At 48.3% G+C, this 23342-nt stretch overlaps 1 protein-coding gene across 2 annotated transcripts in view; it reads right to left on the minus strand.

Annotated features, from left to right (window-relative positions):
- The window catches only part of LOC149363898 (uncharacterized), a 71695-nt gene extending 52710 nt beyond the window's left edge, over nt 1-18985 (minus strand). For both annotated transcript variants that reach the window (XM_089573875.1, XM_089573874.1), the window contains exon 1: nt 18151-18985. In XM_089573875.1, the coding sequence (XP_089430001.1) occupies nt 18151-18587 (437 nt within the window). In that variant the 5' untranslated portion in view covers nt 18588-18985. The remainder of the gene's footprint in view (nt 1-18150) is intronic.
- Between the last annotated feature and the right edge of the window lie 4357 nt (nt 18986-23342).

Raw genomic sequence — 23342 nt, forward strand, 5'->3', positions numbered from 1 at the left:
CAAGCGAGGCTTCCAAGTTTGGTGAGCGGAATAACTTAGTGGGAGGGTGGGCAAGAGAGGAGAGTGAAAGAAGGGGAGGCTTTTTGCTGTATTTTGTTGCAACACGGCTACCTGTAGTTTCCGTAATTCTATAAACACATTAGCGTGTTGATGCAGGTGACCAACAACTGACAATGTTGGATCCTGCATAAATCGACACTCGTGCCAGCCGGCACAAGAAGATATATAATTTAAAAAGTAATACTGGGGCACGCCATTACCGACTGCCTGACATATGTCGTATACATCAACGAATGAAGGATTAGCCCTAGAGAGATAGAGAGGAAGAGGGAATGCAGGGATGTTAAAAAGAGTAGACCTGATTTCTATCAAAGCGGTTTACTGAATGAAATCTTACTCTAACGGTAAGCCACTGTCCGAGGCTCGATGCATAATAGAACAAAAGGGGTAACCTACTCGATCATGCGGCCGAAATTCTTAATTTTCTGCGCTAGTTTACACAAACCATGGTTACCATACGTAAACATGTTGGGAGACGCCATGCATTTATTTGAACGCGCGTGGAGACATGTGAACAGCAGCAGTGTATTAATGCAGCAAGCGACGAGAATACGCAGACTGTGCTGCGTAAAGCGTAGACATTACATCCCGCAAACGTTGACTTCACCGCAGTGATTTAACGCCCAGCACAGTAGAATTTATTCACCACTTATACAGGCAGGCCTGAATGAAACACGAACACGTAAATGCCGTATATAGTTCTCTACTTTGCAGAGATATTCCTTTACAGCCGGTTTATGAATACCTACTTCAATAGACCCTTTACCCAGAAGTATAAATGAAACTAGTTGTATCGTGCAGCTGAAAGGACGCAGATGAAATATTTTGTTTCGTTCACAGCCGCTGTTCGCGTTTCATTCCGGCCTGACTCCAGAGTACATATCGAGGCCGGAGACATTTTCTCGGAATAGAATGGTAAATCCAGCGCTGAATACCGTTTTTTTTTTTCATATGTTGAGTTCAAGCGCAAGGCGGTGTTAAACAGACATTATACGCCGAAAGATAAGGAGAGTTCTTCGAGCCACTTTCTTTGGCACAACATTCCAGCGCAGTGACGTTCTCATCGATACGAAGGACCACTTTCGACGTAAGACGTCGACAGGTGAGTTTTGCAAAGCAAAACGAGGATGGTCACCAACTAGGCACTCCACACATTGTGTGTGCGTGTGTGTGTGTGGGGGCGGGGGGGGGTATGTAAAAATATCTATTCCTTCTACTACGATTCAAAAATGGATACTTAACAACCAGGACGGTGCCTCATGAAATCAGAACAATATTTCTGTCATTAGGGCTGGTTATATGCGATACCCCTTAGCGTATGTATGAGCGTAAACACATCGTCTTCCTGTCGTATTCCAACCCCGACCAAAATCGTCCGTTGTTTGTTCTGTTGTCTGTTCGTTGGTTGGTTGGCCTCCCTAGCGCAAGCGTTCCCCCCTACCCCCCCCCCCCCCCCCCCCCCCCCACGGCACTGCCCTCTTATCGTCGTCTTCTACGTAGCACAAATCCTCTGTAGTTTCTGCGAGAGCCAGGATCCATGCAGAACCACTTTAACGCCCTCATCGACACGTCATTGCACGAAAAGAAAACATACGCTGCGTCATAGGCTATGCACGGCAAGCTCTGCATCCCTGCACGTTGTGCGCACCGTATGCAAGTGTGAAAACCAGACAACATCCAGTCCATTAGTCAGGACTCGTATATACAGTGTACAAGCAAGCACGGGTGCGCAGGCATCTTCCGCTCTGCTCCGGAGCAGGTTGCCTGCCTTCTCTGTCTCTCTGTATACGAGCTCGCAGCCGTCAGCGGAGGGCCACGACCAGCTCCGCTCTCTAGCTGCTACAGTATATATACACACAGTGGATGCATGCACGCAGCAACAGCGCGGCGCCGTGCGGGCCACCGTTAAATGGATCCACCTCCTACCCACCTCCCCGAAACATCCCCCCTCTCTTCCTGACGGTTTCGCTGGCGAGCAATTATTCGCTCACGCGCGTTGCATGCGCCCAGGTCATTTTTCTTGCCTTCCCGAAGAATACATACGTGGCCTGCCGTCCGTTTTGCGCGAGAACCTCATTACCTTCCCTTGCTGTGTGCGCGTGTGTGTATGTGTATACACGGCTCGGCTATGTCGCGGGCACAATACACGCATATACACATGCAGACTCCGCATATATACGCAAGCGCAGAGAATATTTGGAATGCAACAAACACAGCAAAGTCTCGCCGCACGTGATTTCCCCCGCGTATATTGCGAGCGTCTGTATATATACGTCCATAGAGGCATGCGTACACATATCGCGTAAACGAGGGAGAAACAGATTAATGGCCTCCGCTCGCTCGGGGGTCGCTCTCGAATTACGGGGCATATAAAAGGGTATTTATAAAATTAAGCCTGGCCCGATTGTGAAAGAGATTTCGTGTGGGAAGAAGACGCGCGGATGCGTGCACGTGTGCACGCGCATGACTGCTCTCGAGAGTATGAAAACATCTCGGGGGCCTCGGAGCGGCAGTCCCTGGCAAAGTAGCCCAGAAATTCACGTCACGCCGACGAAGGCAGCAGGAAGCAAAGATGCCTGGAACCAAACATGCCCTGGCAACGATCATGCTTGGCATAGGAGTTGCCTGGAACCAAGCATGCCTAACACGGAACATGCCTGGCATCGATCATGCCAGGCAATGAACATGCCATGCAAGGAACATACCCGACAACAATCATTCCATGCACCGAAATGTCAAGCATCGGAAATGCCTGACACCGAACATACCTGCACCAAACATACCTGCCCCAAGCATACCTGCCCCAAAGATACCTGCACCAAACATATCTGCACCAAAGATACCTGCACCAAACATACCTGCACCAAACATACCTGCACCAAACATACCTGCACCAAAGATACCTGCACCAAAGATACCTGCACCAAAGATACCTGCACCAAACATATCTGCACCAAACATACCTGCCCCAAACATACCTGCACCGAACTTCCGAGTGTTTGTTGTGCCAAGAAATGTTTTAAACGCTTACTCATTCGAATTAATTTTTCTCCTCTTTTGTGTTGACAACCTTCGCTTTGATACCAAAGTGGCCAAAGGAGTGGCAGTACAGGTGGAGGACAGGTGGCAGTTAGCAGTAATAACGACATAAAAGAATCAACTATAAGAACAGGAAACAAAAAAAAAATGCGTGCCCCTACTGCGCTTGCTGTTTGTCTGTATATTCGAGGGCACGAAAATAGTTAACAGAAGAGAGAAACTTTAACCAGATTCAAACATTCTCGAAGAGAGTCGAACGTTTCAGCATCAGCTTGACGCCACCTTTCAGAGCAATGACACAGGCGGATCGACCGAGATAAGCTGTTCCTTTTAAGTTATTCGCCAACCAGACAGATTTCTATTCAATATTTTCTTGCTAGCGTGATAGTAAACAATCCGTTTGCTTTCTGCAACATTTAGTATACGATCTACTGATGGGCTGCTCTACTAAAGTGCCATAAATGCGCCTTTAAAGCAATACACGAGGAAATAGAGCACCTATAGTGTTCCCTGCTCTGGTCATGCACTGGTTACGTCTGGCCGCGAAGATTCTGGCTTCGTATATTTTTCGAAGTAACGCGCTTTCCGGGTTCCAGCATTGTCGCTTCTTTTATTCTTTTTCTTTCTTTTTTTTTGAGGGGGGGGGGCACTCATGATATCGTTCCCAGAGAAGTGTGAGTACTCTGCGTGCAAAACCCGAATAACCGTAATGGGTTGAGCGTACTACGTGTTATTCACACGCCACCACTTCTTTCTATATTTGCACGCGCGCGCACTGTTGCATTGCGGGGCCGTGCGTGAAGGTATGCGCCGTTTATCTGCTTGGAGGCTGGAAATGAACGAGGTTAAAGAAGACAATGCTGGACGCCAAATCGGGAACTAAAACGCGGAGGCCCAGCAACTCGACACCATGTTTTGAGAAATTGCTGTAGGCTTTCCTCTTTTTTTTTTGTCTCTTTAACCCTTTAACGACCAGCGCTGCTCCGTCCGGGGCGACAGCTGAAATATTTTTTTTCTCGCCTTCTACGGCCGTTTTGATCGTACTGTTGCCATCTGCTATAAGACAAGGCCCTTTGAAGTACATAACATAAAAAATTATACAGCTGCTCCTACTAGTTTTTGTTAAAGAAAACGCAATGAATAATGGTGGTTGATGAACCGCCGCACGTTGACGACAAAGGAGAGCGACTAATGATTTTAGAATGATGGCCGGACATTACACAGCCAGAAATAGCTAAATACATTCACCTAGAAAGATAACAAATGAGCTGAACGTTGCATCTGCGTTATCTATAGCAAAGGCTTGTGAATGTGACAAGAAGAACAAAGAGAAACTGCTCAGAAGAAAGTCCTCGCCATGCAGTTGCAAATAAAGCTGATTCTTTTTCTGACATCATTTTTATGTTTGTCTGTGCACTGTAAATTATTGCCTAACTTTTGAGCAGCTTGAACTAAAAGGTAACATTTTTGGGCACCAAAGGGTTGATGATGTTGCTGTCCTACATCAGTCAACAGTTCGGTAACCTCACGACATGACGCAACACCGCCACACGTTCATTCGTATCATAGGCAACTAGCCTTGCTCACTTCCCATGCTTAAGTAATTTTCGTATGGCCTTTTTGCGATTCATATGGTAAAACATACAGTCCATGTCCGCGTAACTCCGTCCCCGAAGTAAGCAAATAACAGTTTTGCTTAACCATAAAAATTGCAGTACATAAATAAGTGTAAATCCGGCTGTTGAGGTGTAACACTTCGATTTTTTTTTTCTCCTTGAATCAAGGAAGTGAAAGAATTTGTTCGGGAGAGGCCTATGCCCTGCAGTGGGCATAGTCAGGCTGATGATGATACGTGCTAGACTTAAACCTTCACGAGACCACAGACGCGCCTTTTTAATCTATTGCCATCACATCCACAAGAATTACTTCAACGGCTGATGTAGAAGGGCGTCAGAGAATGAAGAAAAATTTATTCACAGGGACCTAATTTCATTAGACGTTGGTGAATGCATTAGAATCAGCAGCTGCTGATGCCTTTAGCGAAAGTGACGTCATTTCCGTTGTGAAGACATCGCTTCCCAAAAGCCAGTGGGCGAATTTAATGACAGATGACGCATTATGACCCTATGGGGTTTCTAATTATATCTCATTAATAAGTAAAAACGCATCTGATATCGCGAGCAACCTTATGCGTATATGCAGGCGGCGGCTTCTACACGCATCTACAGCAAGCGAAATAAAACGTAAATGTAAACAAAAACTGAGACTATAATAAAAATATCGACTTCCATAGGCGTAGCAAAAGCACGGAAGCTTGTCACGCATCCACGCCTGCGCGAGTGAGTGCTCTTGCTTCAGTTGCGCGCTACGACCCGCCGTGGTCAGAGTGCGCACACAAACATATGGGCCTGCCGGCTACTAAGGACAGTTGAAGTAGACCGCCACTGGCAAAACAGAAGGAAAGATACGTTTAAAACGCCTTTATCCAAATTGCACGGAAAACCAGAGAAGCGTTTGTGGAAATAGAAATTAAGAAAACTTCTTTTCTCCATGAAAACTCCTTATTTAGAGCGAAACTTTCCCAGACCACTGAGAGTGTGCACAAGAAATGCGATCCACTCCGTGGATGTGAGCATCCACGTTCTGGCGGCCTGGGCAATGTATGCTCGTAGCAGCTCTCAAATGCGAGGTCGAGGAAAGTCTACTGCGTTCCTCGTCACAACAACGCTGCAAGTCTTGAAGGGACGTTGAGGACCGCCTGATGACGGCGCTTATATGTAAAATCTCATAGCTGAGCCTTGTTTGTTTATACGTGCGCTCGCTAGCGTTGAGAGACGCCTTCAGGGGAGCGCAGTTTTAAGTTAAAATTTGCATATTTTTTGCCTCAAATGAGATTCAAACTCGCGAATCGGTAATCAAGTGATCTCTAGGCAAACTTTCATTTCTTCTCAATCCCTCTTTACAAGCAAAACGACATCGACATAGATTTGCAAAGCACATGTCCCCGCCACCGCATAGGCGGTACCACCTCGCCCTTATAAAAATGGTCTGCAGACAGTCTATCAACTTCTTATAAACTCTATTGCCTTCCTATAGATATTTGTCTATTCACTGTCTATAGACAAGTCTACTAAAAATGTATGGCCGTAAATCTATAGATTGTTTAAAAACTGTACAGAATTTGTATTGCCTATACACTGTTCTCTAGGATTTTGTCTATAGGGAGTCAATACACTTTGTAGACAGAACTCTATGGAGAGTCTATAGACTGCCTAAAAGATTTTGTATGGGCGCTGCATCTCGGTATCGCGGTCAACGAGACTTAGCGTGCGGGTGGTTGTGAGCGAATGAACCGCGAGAGAACCAGAGAAAGCAGACCGAACTGAACGTATACAAAACAAACAAAAACAAATAAGCGCCCAAGTATAAAACAAGCACACACATCGACATGTGTAGGCCCCAACCTCACCAACAGACTTGTCGCATGCTGTGCGAGTGTGTGCGAAACGACGACGAGCAATTTGCATCCTAAATACGCATGTAATAGCCGCTAAGCATCCTCGCAAATCTATACACATATGTGCACAAGCGCATACAAAGCATGCTTCGTCGGTGTATATCTTACATATATACACTAAAACACACATATGCACAAGCACGAAAACCTAGGCAATCATCGCCATCGTCACCACATCATTTTCTTCTCGGCTACCCACCCTTTCATTTTACCCCTTCCCACTCACTATATATATATATATATATATATATATATATATATATATATATATATATATATACATATTCTGTATACAGCTATACCCCTTCTTACACAGTTCTGTCTACTCCCTGCTTGTGCGAAAAAATATATATATACCCCAGCCGCTCTGGGTGAAGCGGACGACTTGGCCTCAAACTCACAGCCTGCATCTGTGCGTACATAGGCGCTCTGCATATAACGACGGATCGTCTGGTTGCACCTGCGGCGGCGACCAAATGCGTGGTGTCGATTCGCAGCAGGACCTGTCATTTGCGTGGTGGTCCCCCCCTGCTTCGTTCTCCCACTTCTCCTACATTATGTCCACGGGCAGCCGAGACGGCGCCTGATCACCTCTGCCCAACGAGCACCTTCGCCTCGATTTCTTTGCTTTTTGTGAGTTGTCCATTCTTTCGTGCCATCTCGCTTCCCTTTGTAAGTGTCCGTAACAATGCCTCTGCGCTCCCGTGCCCGCTGCAGCTGGCGGTCGTCTTCGGTAGTGGTGTGCTCTGTGTAATCGGGGCTGTGAGCGGCCGTTCAACATCGTAGCTTCGATATATGATTCTTGGTTTGCTTGCTTGCTTTTCTTAGTGTAGAGAACTAGCTTGTGCGGCCATCTTATTCTCGTGTGTGTGTGTGTGTGTGTGTGTGTGTGTGTGTGTGTGTGTGTGTGTGTGTGTGTGTGTGTGTGTGTGTGTGTGTGAAGGAAGGCAACAGCCACCGACTAATGTGCATGAGAGAATTGTTTCCATTTTTTAATTGTACTTTTTATCAATGGGAGAAAAATATTGTGATTAATTTCATCAACACCAAAATAAAAATTAAACATTCCCGTGTGCACCTTGGTTTCGCTGGCAGTTGGCTTCCTTCATATGAATGTCAAACGAACTTCATTTTCCTCGCCTCGGAGTGTGTGTGTGTTTGTGTGTGTGTGTGTGTGTGTGTGTGTGTGTGTGTGTGTGTGTGTGTGTGTGTGTGTGTGTGTGTGTGTGTGTGTGTGTGTGTGTGTGTGTGTGTGTGTGTGTGTGTGTGTGTGTGTGTGTGTGTGTGTGTGTGTGTGTGTGTGTGTGTGTGTGTGTGTGTGTGTGTGTGTGTGTGTGTGTGTGTGTATACTCATGTCTATTGTCCCCTCGATGACCAACGACGTCCCAGAAAGTGCACCACTGGACACAACTCTTCCTCGTTTATGCGTATATTGGAGGATTTTCTTTTTCGTTCCATCTCTGCGTAGTCTCTGCAGGCCCTTCCGAAAAAATAATAAGAGGCACTGGCGAGTCCAGACACCTTATACCTTACAGAATTGCACAGCGCGAGCGATCGAAATCGATCAGCGAAAGTAGACTAGGTACGGTGGCTAAACAATATATACATATATATTTCTTTGCATTTGTTAGCCGGCGTTGGCAATGGTTTCCTTTCCCTAAGCCCTTGCAATGTCGATGTTTGCAGGTATGCAGGACACCGTTCCCGTTATACTTCTCAAAAGAGCACGAAATAGAAAGTAATTTGAAACTGAATACGTGCACAGAAACGCGCCGAAGCTCGATAGGAACTCGTTTCGATTCCAGAAAGTATAAGAAAAACCAGAGCTCACGCTTCCTCTGAAAAAGATGCTGCCTGCTTATTTCGCACGGAACCCGGAAACGACAGCTTTAAAGAAAAATGCTGCGAATTGTATAAAAAGCCGGAACAACTTGGGGAAGGCATTTATGCTGGCATGTGTTGGGATGTCCTTGGGCTTTCATTTAGCGGAAAGTTATTTTCATGGCAATAGCCAAATTTATCTTGCAAGAAGCGTTACGGTTACTTCTTCACGAGGAAAACATGCGGGCAGACCGCACTATCTTTGTACTTAACGGACAATCAGGAAAATAGGGGCAGCACGACAGCTGCTGTTCCATTCGTTCCTGCGACTTGCGAACGGTGTTATAAGAATTTTAAAAATGCATGGCTTGAAGCGGATTATTTTTTTATCTACTGCACTGCCTTTTCTTTCCGTCATGTTTTCTTTTTCAGAAGAAGACTGTATGCAATATCAAAATCGATGCATGGATGAAAATTTTACATGAATAACGGCTACAAGTGTTGCACTGGCTTTAACTCACAATCATTGATAGCTATTTATGCTAGACCGTGAACAATCATCGCCGGATATTTTCACCAGACACTGGCAAAACACCTGTTATCTATTGGCTGTTTATATTGGCCGCACAGTGTCCAAACGACTGCCCATGCTGGCAGTTACCTGAATCATAGACAGATCAAGGCCCAGCATTAGTTCCAGGTCCTGCCAGTGTTGGACCGCTGTCGGTAAAATGTTGACGTGCAGCAAAACGAAGTGTCGACGCCGACATTATAACATTCGTTAGCTGCGTAAGCGGTTTTCGCTATCTCGATCTACGTGCCTAATCATTCCTAATTCTTAGCCATCCCGTCCGAATCGCACTGTTGGAAACTGTGCGCCACTCAGAGGCTGTTTTGGAGGGAACAAAAAGGCTGCGGGCTTACAGGTTAACCGGGAAATACACAAAGACAACGGTCAATTCCCATCCATAAGTGTACGAAGCCTGTAACACGCAGCAGTTGGTTGCATGAATCGAGGCGGGAAATACATGCATGATGCGCCCGTTAAAATCAGTTCGCAAGCAACGCGTCTGAAAGTATCGACTATCGAAACGAAAGATGAGCGCGCCTTTTCCGCAACCTCCTAAAGGAAACCTTATCAAACGCAAGACGAGGGCCATTCCTTGCGAGATGCTTTGACAACTCGGCCATCGGTTTGCTGGAATTAACTATATATATGCCTCCTTTTTTCAGCAGCAACAAAATGGAGATGAGTTCCGGAGACGTAAACTTCGTGTTCGTACTATACATTCACTGAGGATAGCAGTTTAAAGAAGTACATGGTTGAAGACAACTCAGTGTTGGTAGCGTATACGTGCGAATGCACTAAAATTTATTGCGAAGGTGTTTTTTTGTTTGTTTGTTTCTATCCATGCCAGTGTTATACGTTGAAGAGCGGAACCGAAGCTAAGCAGTGCGACAAAGCTTTCACTTTATATAAACGCTTAGTCTTCCAAATTACACCATCTGACACGCACAATCGATATGGCATACTACGCCAGAGCTTTACAGCGACAATCTCCTTTTTTTTTTGTAGGCGAGGTTAACACGTTGACAACAGAGACACGAAACCCTCGCATATCAACACAACAAGCACTACACGGGTAATTTAAACACGTCTTTTGGTTTTTTCGAGCTTTTACTCCCGATTTAGCATCTTGGACGGCACTAATTTTAACACTAAGAGCTAATGTGTCTATGCAGCGCCAGCAGGGGTACTGGTGGAAAGAAAAAAAGGGAGGGGAGAAAGAGAGAGAAAGACAGGTGTGAAATCGCTCACGAGCGCCGAATACGCAGACGCTTCGAACATTTTTGCATAATGTCTTTAGCCGGTAGAAATAAGGTAGCAGGTGGTACATTGCAGTTACGGACCAAGCACTTATCCCCGCCAATTAAGCGCCGCATGGAGATGCACCCCGCAAGCGCCGGCGCCAGGTGCGAAGCCCGAACACCTTCGGCGTAAGGTGGACGTGCGGACTGCGAGTAAATACTCGTCCCAGTGTTAGCATATTTCCCACGTAATAAACGCATTTCTGTGTCAAAAGACAGCGCTAATTTGGAGAGGTGCATTTTCTTGTTACGCGAAGTGAAATTTACGCTGCAAAATTTACGCTACAAAATTTCAATCACTAATGTTGAAGGGCATGCATATATTAAGCGAGTAAATACGGCAGTCAACGGAGGCGTTCACTAGGTAAGCAGTGTTTTCGCCCGCGTTCCTTTCGAATATCGAAAAGCTATTGATTGCGACTTGAAGGCCTCACCTCAACTGTCGCTGTGTTGCGCCACGCTATTGATAATGACAAAACAAACCTATGTTAACAAGCGAGAAGATCTTCGACAGCTCCAGGCACACCACCTGCCGTTTGGCAGTAGTAGGCAATTTGCATGCAGAGCTTAGTTTCCTAATTAAGCCCCTGAAATGAACTACACAGCGACGACCAAAAACTTAATCTTACAGCAATATTTATATTTTCACAAAACAACAAAGTCTCTAGAAGTAGGTCAAAGTTTCTAGACTTATTAGGCTGCAGCCAAGATGTCTACAGGATGTCTACAAGTAGCCGTTGATATTATATGAATGCCTGAACTGCACACTTGCATGCCTGTTTGCACTATAGTCTGTGTGTTTGTATATATATATATATACACACACATTTGGACTGGTTGGAAGTCCTCATTTAAACGCGCATTCATTCTTCGCTTAACAGTTCAAAATCGTAGAGAGGCCGGCGACAGTTACCGACAAAGTTTACAATAACAGCCAAACAAGGTCACCATTCATTTAGAGGAACAGCCGCCGCGGTGGCTCAGTGGCTATGGTGCTCGGCTGCTGGCCCGAAAGACGCGGGTTCGATCCCGGCCGCGGCGGCTGAATTTCTTTGGAGGAGAAATTCGAGGCCCGTGTACTGTGCGATGTCAGTGCACGTTAAAGAACCCCAGGTGGTCGAAATTTCCGGAGCCCTCCACTACGGCGTCTCTCATAGCCTTAGTCGCTTTGGGACGTTAAACCCCATAAACCAACCAACCATTTAGAGGAACGCTGAAATTTATGTACATAATAAATTCGATCGAACGACAACAAAACATGGTTCCAGTGTTGTAATTCAACTTATACTACTACTTTCGAGTAGAGAAAATCAAGTAAGCGCATGAAACGCGATTTTTCCCAGTTTGATACGCACACAACACCCACATGTATACGGCGGCCGAAAGACGTGAATTGCAACCGTGATGGATCGATGAGTGAGTGCGTGCGTGTGTGTGTGCACGCATGCGTATATAGTGGATATATGTTCCAGCTGACGCGTTCTATCTCTTTTACTCGTGTGCGCTGCGCGAGTCTCGTTCACCATTCGTGCAGACGTGCGCAGAGCTCACGCACGAGCGACGATGCCAAGCTAGGTGGGAGGGGGGGGGGGGGGAGATGAAGAAGAGACACCGAGACGAACGGCGACGCGCCAATCAATGCTGCTCGCCCTCGTCTGTCAGGCGCCCGCACGGTGTTGTTAGTCCAGCCGCGATCCGAAAAAGACGAAGCGCTCTCGCGTATACGCCTCAGGCGCGCTCTTCGGCGCACACAGACAGCGCTCGCGAACACTCAGAAACGCACGCACGCACGCATCGGAGTATACGCGTAAACGCATCACCGCTGCCTTCCGTCACTGAAAGCGCCAACGCACACACGCGCCACGTATCAAGCGCACTAAAATCTGCAGTGCCCCGTACATACACCTGAATGCGTTTGTGCCGTACGCGCACTCGGTTCGCCGATTGCTTCCTCGTTTCAGAAAGGATCGTCACGAAAAATACGTCTCTATCCGTTTCTGCCCCGCGCTGCGCAACTCGCGCGCAACGGGTAGTGCACACTCGTTCACGACTGCGCGCGCTCCGCGATTAACGGGGGAGTGCGGGCGAGCGTGTATAGCAAAAACGAGGACCAATTTTCTCCACCGATGCAACGCGGTCCAATGAGCGCGCGGAAGTATACGTCTATGCTGCCAGCGCATGCATATATGGTAGAGCGAAGAAGCGGATGAGGAGAAAAATGCGACAGTGACCGTTTTCAGTCCTGTCGGCGATGGCACTGTCTCTGGGTCGCAGGTGGATTTTCGAAAGCAGTAAAATGGGCCTCACACAGACATAATGGCAAGCATCTCGTATCCCTGACCCTGAAATCGCGTAATATTTCATTGGCGGTGCTATAGGATAGCAATTGCGATCACATTTGTAAAAGTGCTAAAGAGTGCATATATAGGGTAGTGTTTCCAGGTGTGTGTGTGTGTATATATATATATATATATATATATATATATATATATATATAGGAGATTGCCATGACAGGCCAAGCACAGATGTGCATGAATCGCTCTATAATATTGTTTTCCTTGTTACCAGGGGATTAATTCATTCCTGTGAGTGTTAGTGACAGCGGCAGCATATTCATTTAATTTTCCTGGACGACTTCCACGATTGCACTCTCGATCGCCTGCGTGCTTGACTGCCGCCGAGCCTTTGTGTGCTTTTGCTCTATCCTACACACTTCTACTGCCCAATCGAAAAACAACATATTTTTCTCTCTTCATAACAGATATATCGGGATATCTTGGACGTGAACTTGGCGTAACGACAAAGACTATATTGCTGTATCTCGAATGCGCCATCCCACACTCGTCTCTCTTCCCGACAAAACTGGCTTAGTTGCGGCGACAGCAAACGGGTAATAACAGAAAATGCTAGCGTTACGACAAGACGAGAGGAAAGTTTTATCGCATTTTGGGGTTGAAAGTCATTTTTGACTGGAGTTGCATGCTCTACGTACTGATGTCTTGGACTGACTACGACCACTCCCGGTTCATACATATGGTCGAATTCTACACAGGTCTCATTGTTCTAAGGCAGCCGGTAAAAGTAGCAGTTTTCGTAGTAGACACCATGTGCCAAACGACGAGATCCCCGAGAGAGTCCCCGCCAACTGCAGACAGGAGAATCGTGTAGTGCTCCGACGTAGCCCTTGAAGCCCTGTTTGTACCGTTACTATCGGGTGAATGAAATTTTCAGTAAATCTCCCCAACTGTCTACATCGTGCACTACACTGTTCGGTGTGCAGTGTGCTAAAATAACCCGTATTTACGTATACCTTGTACACGACTATCACTGCAGTAATGACTACACGGCGACACCAAACATATACAACAATGTGCCGCGATTTTGATCCGCACATTGCCCGTGTGCAATCATATATAGATTACCACAACTGAATGTTTTCGCCAAAATCGCCTGCACAATAGCTTGATAGCTCGGCAGCATAACAATGTTTCCGCGAAATGGAGCGTGAGCTCTGCATTCGCCTGTGCGACCTCAACAATGCACCCCACGATATCAAGCAGATCCTCAGAGCAACGATGAAAATCAGCTTTTTCGTGTACTCCATGTTCAGAAAACTTCTGTGGTCACCATAGATGCGTAAAAAACGATTTGCCGCTTCGCTTCCTGTCGCGCCATCTATCCGTCTTATTTTAACCTAAACTACAGGCTCACGCCTCGTGTTGTGCTCGTTCCACATTAAAGCCGTGAATAAGCCCAGTTCCGTTTTTGCTGACCACTGGGCAGGTCCGTGCCCGAGTCGATCCGACAACGGCGCTAACAAAACACGCTTGTAACTGCCGCACAAGTTACATGTGCAAGTAAGTACAATTCTAGTGCCTCTATTCTAACACTTTTTTTTTTATTTGCAGCAGAAGGACTACACGAAAAAGCGGTCTCTTATGTAATCGTGCTACGCTCGGTTCCGCGCTTCACGTTAACATGCTGACAGCAAGTCAACAGTTAACATGCTAACAAGTTTCTAGTTAGCAGTCGCAAGTTAACCTGCTCACAACATGTAAATAGTTGCCGTTTGAGACTAGAACAAGGACCAAATATATGCAGAGCTTAACAGCGTAGAAAAGCTCGCCTTGAGTCGTCATGCATCAAGAAAAGAACACTCTTACTGAATGAGGGTGGATTGATTCGTGGTAACGGAGTTTACTAGGATTATCGATCTGTTTCTCAGACTCAGTTCATGCTTTATTTCCCAATATTACGGCACAGGTGACAGCTAAAGACGCCGGCGCACGTCCAAACATTACAAAATTATTTCAATCTGTCCTGAGAAAGATAAGTACATTTTGCTATCTAACAAAATCACTGATGGCGCCACTATTGCCTCATATATATGTTCTCGTGTCCTCCAACCGTTGCGATCTTTCGGAGGGTCCGCGCACTAGTCTCATACAGTGTCTGCTCCAAAATCGCCTCCAAGCTCTTCATTTACCGAAGCTCCAAATTCACTCTTGCTTAGTGCACTAGACGGAGATGACCGAGAAAAAAGAAAGAGAAAAAGCGTCAGAGAAAGAATTTCGCGATTTGCACGAAACAGTTATAAGAAGCTCGCTTTTAAAGGTTATTCACGTTCCCCCTTTTGAACATCTGTCTCACTCTCATTCATGAAAGTAGGCCTCGCAGCTAAGACACGCACATATATAGAGCCCTAAACTGTTAACTGTGCGCAAAAAAAAGTAATACAGCTCGCATGCATCAACTCTGGATTAGAATAATTCGGCGCAAAGTTGCGTTCGTGCAAACTATATGCATCATATAAACACTGTATGTGGCAGTATATTCCGCGAATACGCACGCGCAAGGAGCGGACTCTTTACTTCAAGTTTTTTTCTTTTACTTCTTGAAGGATAGCAAGAGAGCAGACCCGTTCACACGAGCGCGATTCGGTGCGCGGCGAAGCGCGACGGAAACACAAGAGTTGCATTAGCGACTCGCCCGCCGCGCCACACAGCGGCGAACAAACGCGCCCCCTTCCCTTTCCTTCCTCCAGACGCTCTTCGCCACCACCGCAAACCAAGCAGCACAATCGCAGGCATTAACCCGCTTCCACGATAAGAAAACGCGGGCTTCACGCTAATTGCGCCGGACGCCCGCGTGCGAATGAATCCTCGCGGAACGGATGGACTCGAAGATGCGTTGAAAGAACGTACTTTTAAAAGCTTACGCAGAGAATACCCACTGTTCGGCTTGGGCTTTCTATTTCTGAGTGTATATACAGTGCCCCCGGGACGTGCCCACGTGACTTCTCCTATATGTCGCGATGTTAACGCGCCAAAATGAGCTCCAATCGAACTCTGCAGAATGAATAATACAGTCGCGCACACTGTACGACCCGTAACGTCCTTACAAAACACACACACACAATATTTACTGTTCTAAAGTAAACACAAGGGGGGTCCCCTAACACTTCCAAAGAGCGACCTAGTAGTGAAGATCAACTGGTCTATAGTATTCAGTCAGCCTCAAGTAAAATCCTTTCGTTTTGCCGTTCCCATTCCAGATTTCGCAGATAGCATGCACGCGCGGATTGTATGATCGCACATCCGCGTCTGAAATACGGCTTAGCATACAAAATGACCGCGTATCAGCAAACGCTAGCATAAATGAATGTCTCCTTGACTGCTAATTAGTGACGACAGTCAATATGCATCTAGACAGTATACGGCCTACTAATGAGTCTGATTGCATCACGCAACACGATTGTGAAATCATAAAAGCGCGTTTATAATATACACTAGTTAACAGGCAAAGTCTTGCAAACTCCGGCACGGTTGAGAGTGAAAAGGTCCGCCTAGTGTTTTTCCGTCGGTATATATATTCGTATACGTATAAGGCTGTTTGCTACTGCTAGCGGGCGAGTATTTCTGCACAATTTAGCTCAGAACTTAATTTCTCGCGGAAGTGATGACTGTGATTTGCCTGGCAAACACGTCCGTTTATAAATCCCGCACGACTACTACCGCCAGATCCTAAGCTATATAGCACAAGAACTTTCGCGAAGATCATGTAACCCGCACGAAAGAGAATGAAAACGCACTAAAAGCAAACCATGAACTTTGCGCCATGTTCTATAGTTCACTTTTAAAGCGAAACTTTCCTCCCTTGTAATGCGAGCACAGCTGGAGATCGAACTGATGGGAATTCGAAGCAAGAGCCGATCGCGCTGATATGATGCCAATGCGGCATATTTTTCAACAAGATCAAATTTTTGTTCAAACATTAAGCGGATAGTATACATTCCTTGTCAAGCGCACTTGTTATCCATACAGCAATCGAAGTACTCAGACTGAGCACAAAATACGTGGATAGTGCTAACGTTTCAAATATAAGGCACTACAGCCCAAGCAATGAACATGACATGTCATATCAGACGCATGGCAGAGAAAATATGTGAGAATACAATTCCTCATGTCGGTAAAGGGGTGATTGGAATGAGCTAAAGCCTTTGAAACACGTCGGTAGAGGACGTGCAAAGAAGAATTTGTAAGGTGTAACCTGCTAAGGTCGAGTTTAAATCGAAATTTAAAGCGCAAATTTTGTCGCCTGGGTCAATTTGATATCGCGTTTCATGCACCGCACATTTTATCCATTTCAATAAGTGCCGTATGTAATCAACAATCCATTAAAGACTAAATGAGGTGCCGTACTCAGAGCCAAAGAGCGTCGAAAATATTAAGCGCTAATCGCAGTTAAAGGGTGCACATATTTGGAAATGTCTTGCAATATGCTCTTTTTGAGGAGCAAGAAGGAAAATAACACTCCAGAATCTTTCCTTAGTCTTACATGGCGTAGTGTTCGCTCTAGAGACGCTCTCACTTCTGCAGCAGAGGACTACTAAAAGCAAAGAATAGCAGATAACGTCTTAAAGACTATGTGTAATCTTTATGGTCAACTACAAAGCCAATTTAACGCTTAGCAACACTTTCGCATGCAAAACAGATAGCGAAATTTTTAAACTAGGATAAGAGCACCAGTATGTTGCCATATAAAGCGAACACAGGTGCAATGGCAGCCCATGTTAATGTTCGTCGGATCTAAGCGACTTCCGCACACCTCGTCACGATTTTCTCTACCATCCCGCGTTCCACACATTTACTACTATTATGCATCTAGTATGAAAGATAGAAATTGCAGGCACATCAACGACTGTGTTTCATGAGCGCGGCAAAACGCAATGTATTCTTACCAACGCGAAATATCGTACCGCACGTGTCATCAGCGCCGAAGGGTGCTACACCTCATAGCTTCCAAGCCAGGGGTCAGAGCACCAAGTTGAACGCAGAAGTGATTCTAAGCAGTTAGGATAAATTTGATGTGCTTAGGTGTAATTTTGGCAACATAACTGAAAAGAAGTCGCTTTCAGAATGAGGTCTATTTCTGACTGCAGGTGAAATTCGGCGCTCGTCGCGTAATTGTGCACCGGGTTCCTATTCATAGCCCTCGTCTAGGGAGAAAATCCCTAGCCCAAAACCCCCCCAAAAACCTTCAATGGTTGCAAACTTCGTACTAAAAGTAACGATTAATGCTATCTCATTCGCTCAAACGCCTTGAACCCTTTCATGACGTGGTGCTCCACATGTATAGCGCTTTGAGAGGCACAGGTTCCAGGGTTTGGTATTGTCGCATGTAACCATTCCTGCTTGAAACCAACTGCTATCTCTAGCCGAAGCCGCTCCGCAGCGCATAATTCCGGGTGCAGATCCCGCAGCGAACCAATCGGCAGCGTGCTCCAAACGCCTCGGCACAATAAGCACACGCGCGCCGAGGCAACAGCGGAAAAGAGGACTCACCGGCCCGACTTGGTGATGATCATCTCGGTGCCAAGCTCGTGGAAGCGCCCCCACAGGTCTTTTCCCTCGAGGTTCACCTTGGGGTCGTCCTGCACGCCGTCCTCTTCGGGCTCGAAGCCCGGCGGCGGCCGCAAGTGGCGCGCCGCCAGCAGTTCTTCGGGCGTCAGCTGCGCCTGGGCGCCCAGTGACGGCGGTGGCGCGTGGTGCGGAGGCAAAATCTTCGGGCCGGCGCCAAACAGTTGCGGTGCCGCTCCGAACACGGCCGCATGCGGCGGTAGCCCAATGGGCAGGTACGGCGGCTGCTGGCTCAGTATGGAGTGCATGGAGAAGTCAGAAGGGCTCCGGGCCGGTGGGCTCGAGCTGGCCGTAGCGCCGGGCAACAGGAACGGCGTGAAGGCCATGCACTGCCCGGGCTGAAGCTCGGGCTCCACCCGCATCGGGGACCGCTCGCGCGCGCACGCCCTCCCGCAACACACCCAAGCAGGCACAGTCTAGCGAAGCTCGCCGTCGCCCGGAGGTGGTGGTCGCGAGCGCACGGGGCGTCGTCAGCAGCAGCAGCGGCGGCGGTGGCGGCGTTGGCTGCGGCCGAAGCGGCGGCGTGGGGCTGGCGGCAGCGTCATCGCCTACCAGGCGGGAGAGGAGGGTCCCGGGCGGGGGAGAGGCGGCACCCGGGGCAACGGCAGCAGCAGTAGGGACGATGGGCCGCTGCCGAGCGCGCTTTGGCAGCAGGCACCCCTCGGAAAAGCGCCGGAGTAAAGAATCACGGATCGCGCTCCGGCCCGCCGGGATCGTCGACCGACCCGCGCCGCTTGGACTGTGCTCAACGACTGCTGAGGATGGCAGCCGATGCCGTGTTGCTGCAGCAGCAGGCGGCGGTGGCGGGGAGCGCGAGAGGAGTGCGAGGGAGAAAACGCGACGCCTCGCAAGGAGGGTGAGGATGGTGAGAAACTCGCGCCCCGCCGGACGGCGAGGGCCGGGAGGCGAGGCCGCGCCTCGCCGCGCGCCTAATGAGATGCGCGCGGGCGGCCAATGGGAGCGCGCTGGGCGCCGCTCCCCGGCGCCGCCAGCTGGCGCCACCTTCCGGCGCCTCCGCGGGAGGCGCGATAGTCGGCGCCGCCGCCGCCAGCCGCTCGACGCCCTCGGCCGCCTTGGCACTTCTCGGTCTTCTCCCCTCCGCTCGCGCTTCTCTGCAGAGGGGGCGAAGGGCGGCCGCCTTTCACCCGCTTCTGCGGCCGCGACGGGCAGGGCTGTCAAGCACGGCCGGCTTTTCTCTTTCTCCGCCGATTCCTGCCTCCTCTCTCTGGAGTCCGACTTATGTTTGTGTGTGTGCGTTGCTCACGACGACCAGGCCGCCGGGAAGATGAAGACCGGACCCTTCTTCGATTGCGCTCACTAGCAACGAGACATACATACGCACACAGCGGGCACTTGACACCGCAATAGAGTCGGACTTGCTTTAAGGGCATTAGTCAGCGGGGGTGGCCGGCCGCTGTCGCCGCCGTATATCCGGCGGTCCGCTTTTGCGTGCCCCGCGAAGCGAGAGAGAACCCTTCTTTCCCCGAGTTGGCTTGTATCCCGACAGGCTGAATGCCTGCCCGTCTCCTGCGAACCCTTTTCTTGGACTCTAATTGTTTGGAAATGGCCGCCATTGTGCCGGCAGTCCCCGCTCTTCGGATTCACTTTTGAGGGATGCGCGCGGTATTCCAGGCTGTAAAGGACTCGGACCGTCTTCCTTTTGAAGTCGCTTCCCAAGGTATGGCGTAGGGCAGCAGACGTGAAAAGCCGCACCGGTGCAAACGCAGGGCAGGGGACCGCAACTAATGGACACTGGAAACGAAGGGGCAGCACTTTCTAGCGAAATTTCGCGACCGACGATCAGATTGCATAGCAGCTGTTTCTCCCGCATTGCTCTTTGTGCGAAACCGTCGTGCAAGCTTCCACTTATTGGCGAGGCGCACATACCTTTTGCCGCTCGAAGACCTAAGCAAGGCTGAGGAACACACACTCAGACACCTTAAAACGAATACCTTCATAACAGCCGTCAAACTAAACATTTGGTATCCCACACGCTACAAACCGCAATGCTCACACTGTGGAGAAATAGCCTCGGCTTATCATATGGTGTGGGCTTGCCAACTAAATCCCAGACCCGGGGCCATGGGAAGCCATTCTGCTCAGAACAGCCTTCTCTGCCGCGAGGGCCAGTGGAATGCTGGTATAGGCAGCCCACCCACAAGCCCTTGAATCTCCTTTCTTCGGCAATAAAGAAGTTTTCCTCTCTCTCTCGCAGTGAAGCTCAAGCTCCATCGCGCAACCTTTTGTGCCAACACAAAGTGATGATGGTAACGATTTGTTAGGGTAGGCCGCCTTGGCCTAAACGTTAGGGAGTCGGGATGTAGTTCATGAGCAACGGCGAAACCAGCCGCAGAGGAGTGCCCCCACAGTTTATGCCGGGCGCAGGATGGCCGATTCCGCAGCGAAAGTGAAAAGTACAGTTAGGGCGCGGTTGGCCTCAGCCGAACAACGAATACATTTCTCGAAGCTAGTGAATGCCACGTTCGCTAACCAACTCTACACCTGAAAGGAGCAAGCGATGCACAGGGCTGTAGCCCTAAGAGCACGTTCACACTGACTCAGAGAGTAAGTTTGGGCATGTTGGTGGTTTATACTTAAAGAGATAATATAATAACGCACAAAAGAAGTCAGGATGTGTCCCTGTCTTTTGTGCGCATTATACCATCTTTTTAAGTACACTGGCGGCTCGCAGACTTCACGCAACCGATTTCGGGCGTTTAGTTACGCTTCCAGAGCACTGGGAAAACAGGGTGTGTGTGAAGGGGGGGGGGGGGGGGGGGGGGGGCGACGAATGGGCTTTTAAGCCTAACGCCGTTTCACTTGACAGTGACTCCGCATGATGTTGGTTTGGCCAAGCTTTACAACTACAAAAAATTTGAACGCGCTAGACGTGGTCCCTCCCTTATAACTTTTTACAGTGAGAACCTGTTTAAGGAAGAATATATGCGGGATAGCTTCAGAGTAATCAGTCGCTTCGTGAAGAGTAGAAGGGTATAAAGAAGAAGCAGGGGTGGATTTATGGGTCACTCCTGGAGGGAGGAGTGTTTTAGAAAGAGGGTCACTGTCTTGTTTTTTAACCGTGTATTCCTTCGACCTTTATCACCACTATATCCCATCAATAAATCCGCCTTGATAAGAAGGCGAGAGGCGTTATAGCTTTGCTGTCATAAAATCTCTATTGCTACAAAGGAGCTATAAGAAACCACCGGGCTAACAGGCATTGCTCATCTAATATCAAAAGCCAAGAACGAAAGCAATTACCAAGCTTAGATTGCTACCAGTTTTCCACGGAGTTAAACACGCCAAGCCACAGCTAAAACTGCCATCTTTTTTCTTTTTTGGCAGGCACTGCAACTTAGTGAATGTTCTTTTTTTTGTGTGTGCGTGAGCAGCATTTTTGGAGAAGCGTGCATTCCGAACCTCGGAGAACAGCACCGAGAGAAATATATGGATTTTTTCACTAATTTTTTTAGACTGCTATCAAGAGCGCTGAAAAGAATCGCAGCCACACCAAATTCCATTATGTATTGGCAGTTGTATAGCATTCTAAGCTTTCGATGCCTCTGCCGGACATGACTGACGGGGTTTATGTTTCTTTGTGCACGCAATGCTCTATACCCGATGTAAGGTATCGGTAGTGTACGCGGGATTATTAGGACCGCCGCTAATCCTTTCTCAGCACCCCGCCGCTGCCGTCTTCAATAGACCCCGCCCCCTCAGGCTGGAGGGGACGGAGGGGTGCGCTCGTAGCAAAGTGTCGCCTTTCGTGGAACGATGCGCGCGCGCGCAAAGGCGCCGAGGCCGCTCGGGCGTCCATCGCCCTTTGGCGCCAATTCGCGCCGGCTATTCATGGTGAGAGCCGCCGCACGCTGATCGCCGAGGGGGGGGGGGGATGGGAAATAAAAATGATGAATAGCTGGCGACAGCGCGGCTATTCATCAGGCCTCCGCGAGCAGCGAAGGCCTGAGTTGGGTGACGCGACTGACCGGGTGTCGGTGAGGCGCCGCATATATCTAGTAAGCCTCGGGAATGCTAAGTCGCCTTGGTACGCGGGTCCGAGCTCCCAGTGGCAGTTACAGCGGTAACTGACCGTTTAAGCCCGATAATCCACAATTCCGGGACGACGCCAAAGTCGAGGGTCATCGGAGGAAACCGATCGCACGTGCTGGCACGATTGTGTGTTTGTATTTGGTTTTTCTTTTATTTTTGCGAGGGGAAGGATGTTTCTCCTGGCACGTGCTTGCACGACTTTGTGTTTTTGTTTGTTTTTATTCTTATTTTGCAATGGAGAGGGTGTTTTACCCTACGGAAGCTGGAGGGCTGGCCAGGCTCTCGATACACCAATCATGTGAGCAGTGTCACATGATTGGAAGCTACCAAATGTGGGCCGCGCCTTTAGGGCTTTAAAACCGGGGCCCGGAGCCGGGAAAAAGGGTTCTGAGCTAAGGTCAGGTGCTATGCATCTTCGGCTATGCCGAGTAGGGGCCTCCCCTAGTGTTAGCCAGTTCAGCCTTTTTATTGTTTTGTTGCTTGTCTTTTTGCTGCTTAATGTGTCTCCAGTGCCTAATAAATATCTGTACATAAAACTTCAAGTACCCCCTTTATCTCTGCATCTCAAGTCATCGCAAGACCGTCTCCGACGGGGCACCCCTGGTGCGAAGAAAAGCTTCAGTCTTCCAGTTAAACAAACGGTCTCTGGCGGGGCACCTCTGGTGCGAGGAAGGAAGAGAGCCTGAACTTTACTCCCGAGCTCTTTCCCGTGCGCCTTCAGCCCCTGGGGAATTATGTGACGCAGATTTTTTTTTCCTGATGTGGCTTCCAGTGCTATTGCATTAAAAAAAATAAAAACCTGCATCGTCCTTCATTTCAGGCGCAAGTGAAAGGCTGCCTGAGCATGAAAAGACGGGAGGCTCCTGAGACTTTTAGGAGGTTATGCAGTAAATATCAGATGGAAGACTCGTTACACCGAAAGAGAAATATTGGAAGGTTTATATTTTTAAAACAGAGTCATCTCAGCGTTTTAGCGCCGGGCATGTACCGAACTATATTTCATTTCATTTATTTTCACGTACTGAAAGGACATGAGGGGGCGAGAGAAAAAAGCTGCCTTACGGGCA

Source organism: Amblyomma mixtum, chromosome 2 (genome assembly GCF_055824585.1).
Source record: "Amblyomma mixtum isolate Tamu chromosome 2, ASM5582458v1, whole genome shotgun sequence".
NCBI classification, from domain to species: Eukaryota; Metazoa; Arthropoda; class Arachnida; order Ixodida; family Ixodidae; genus Amblyomma; species Amblyomma mixtum.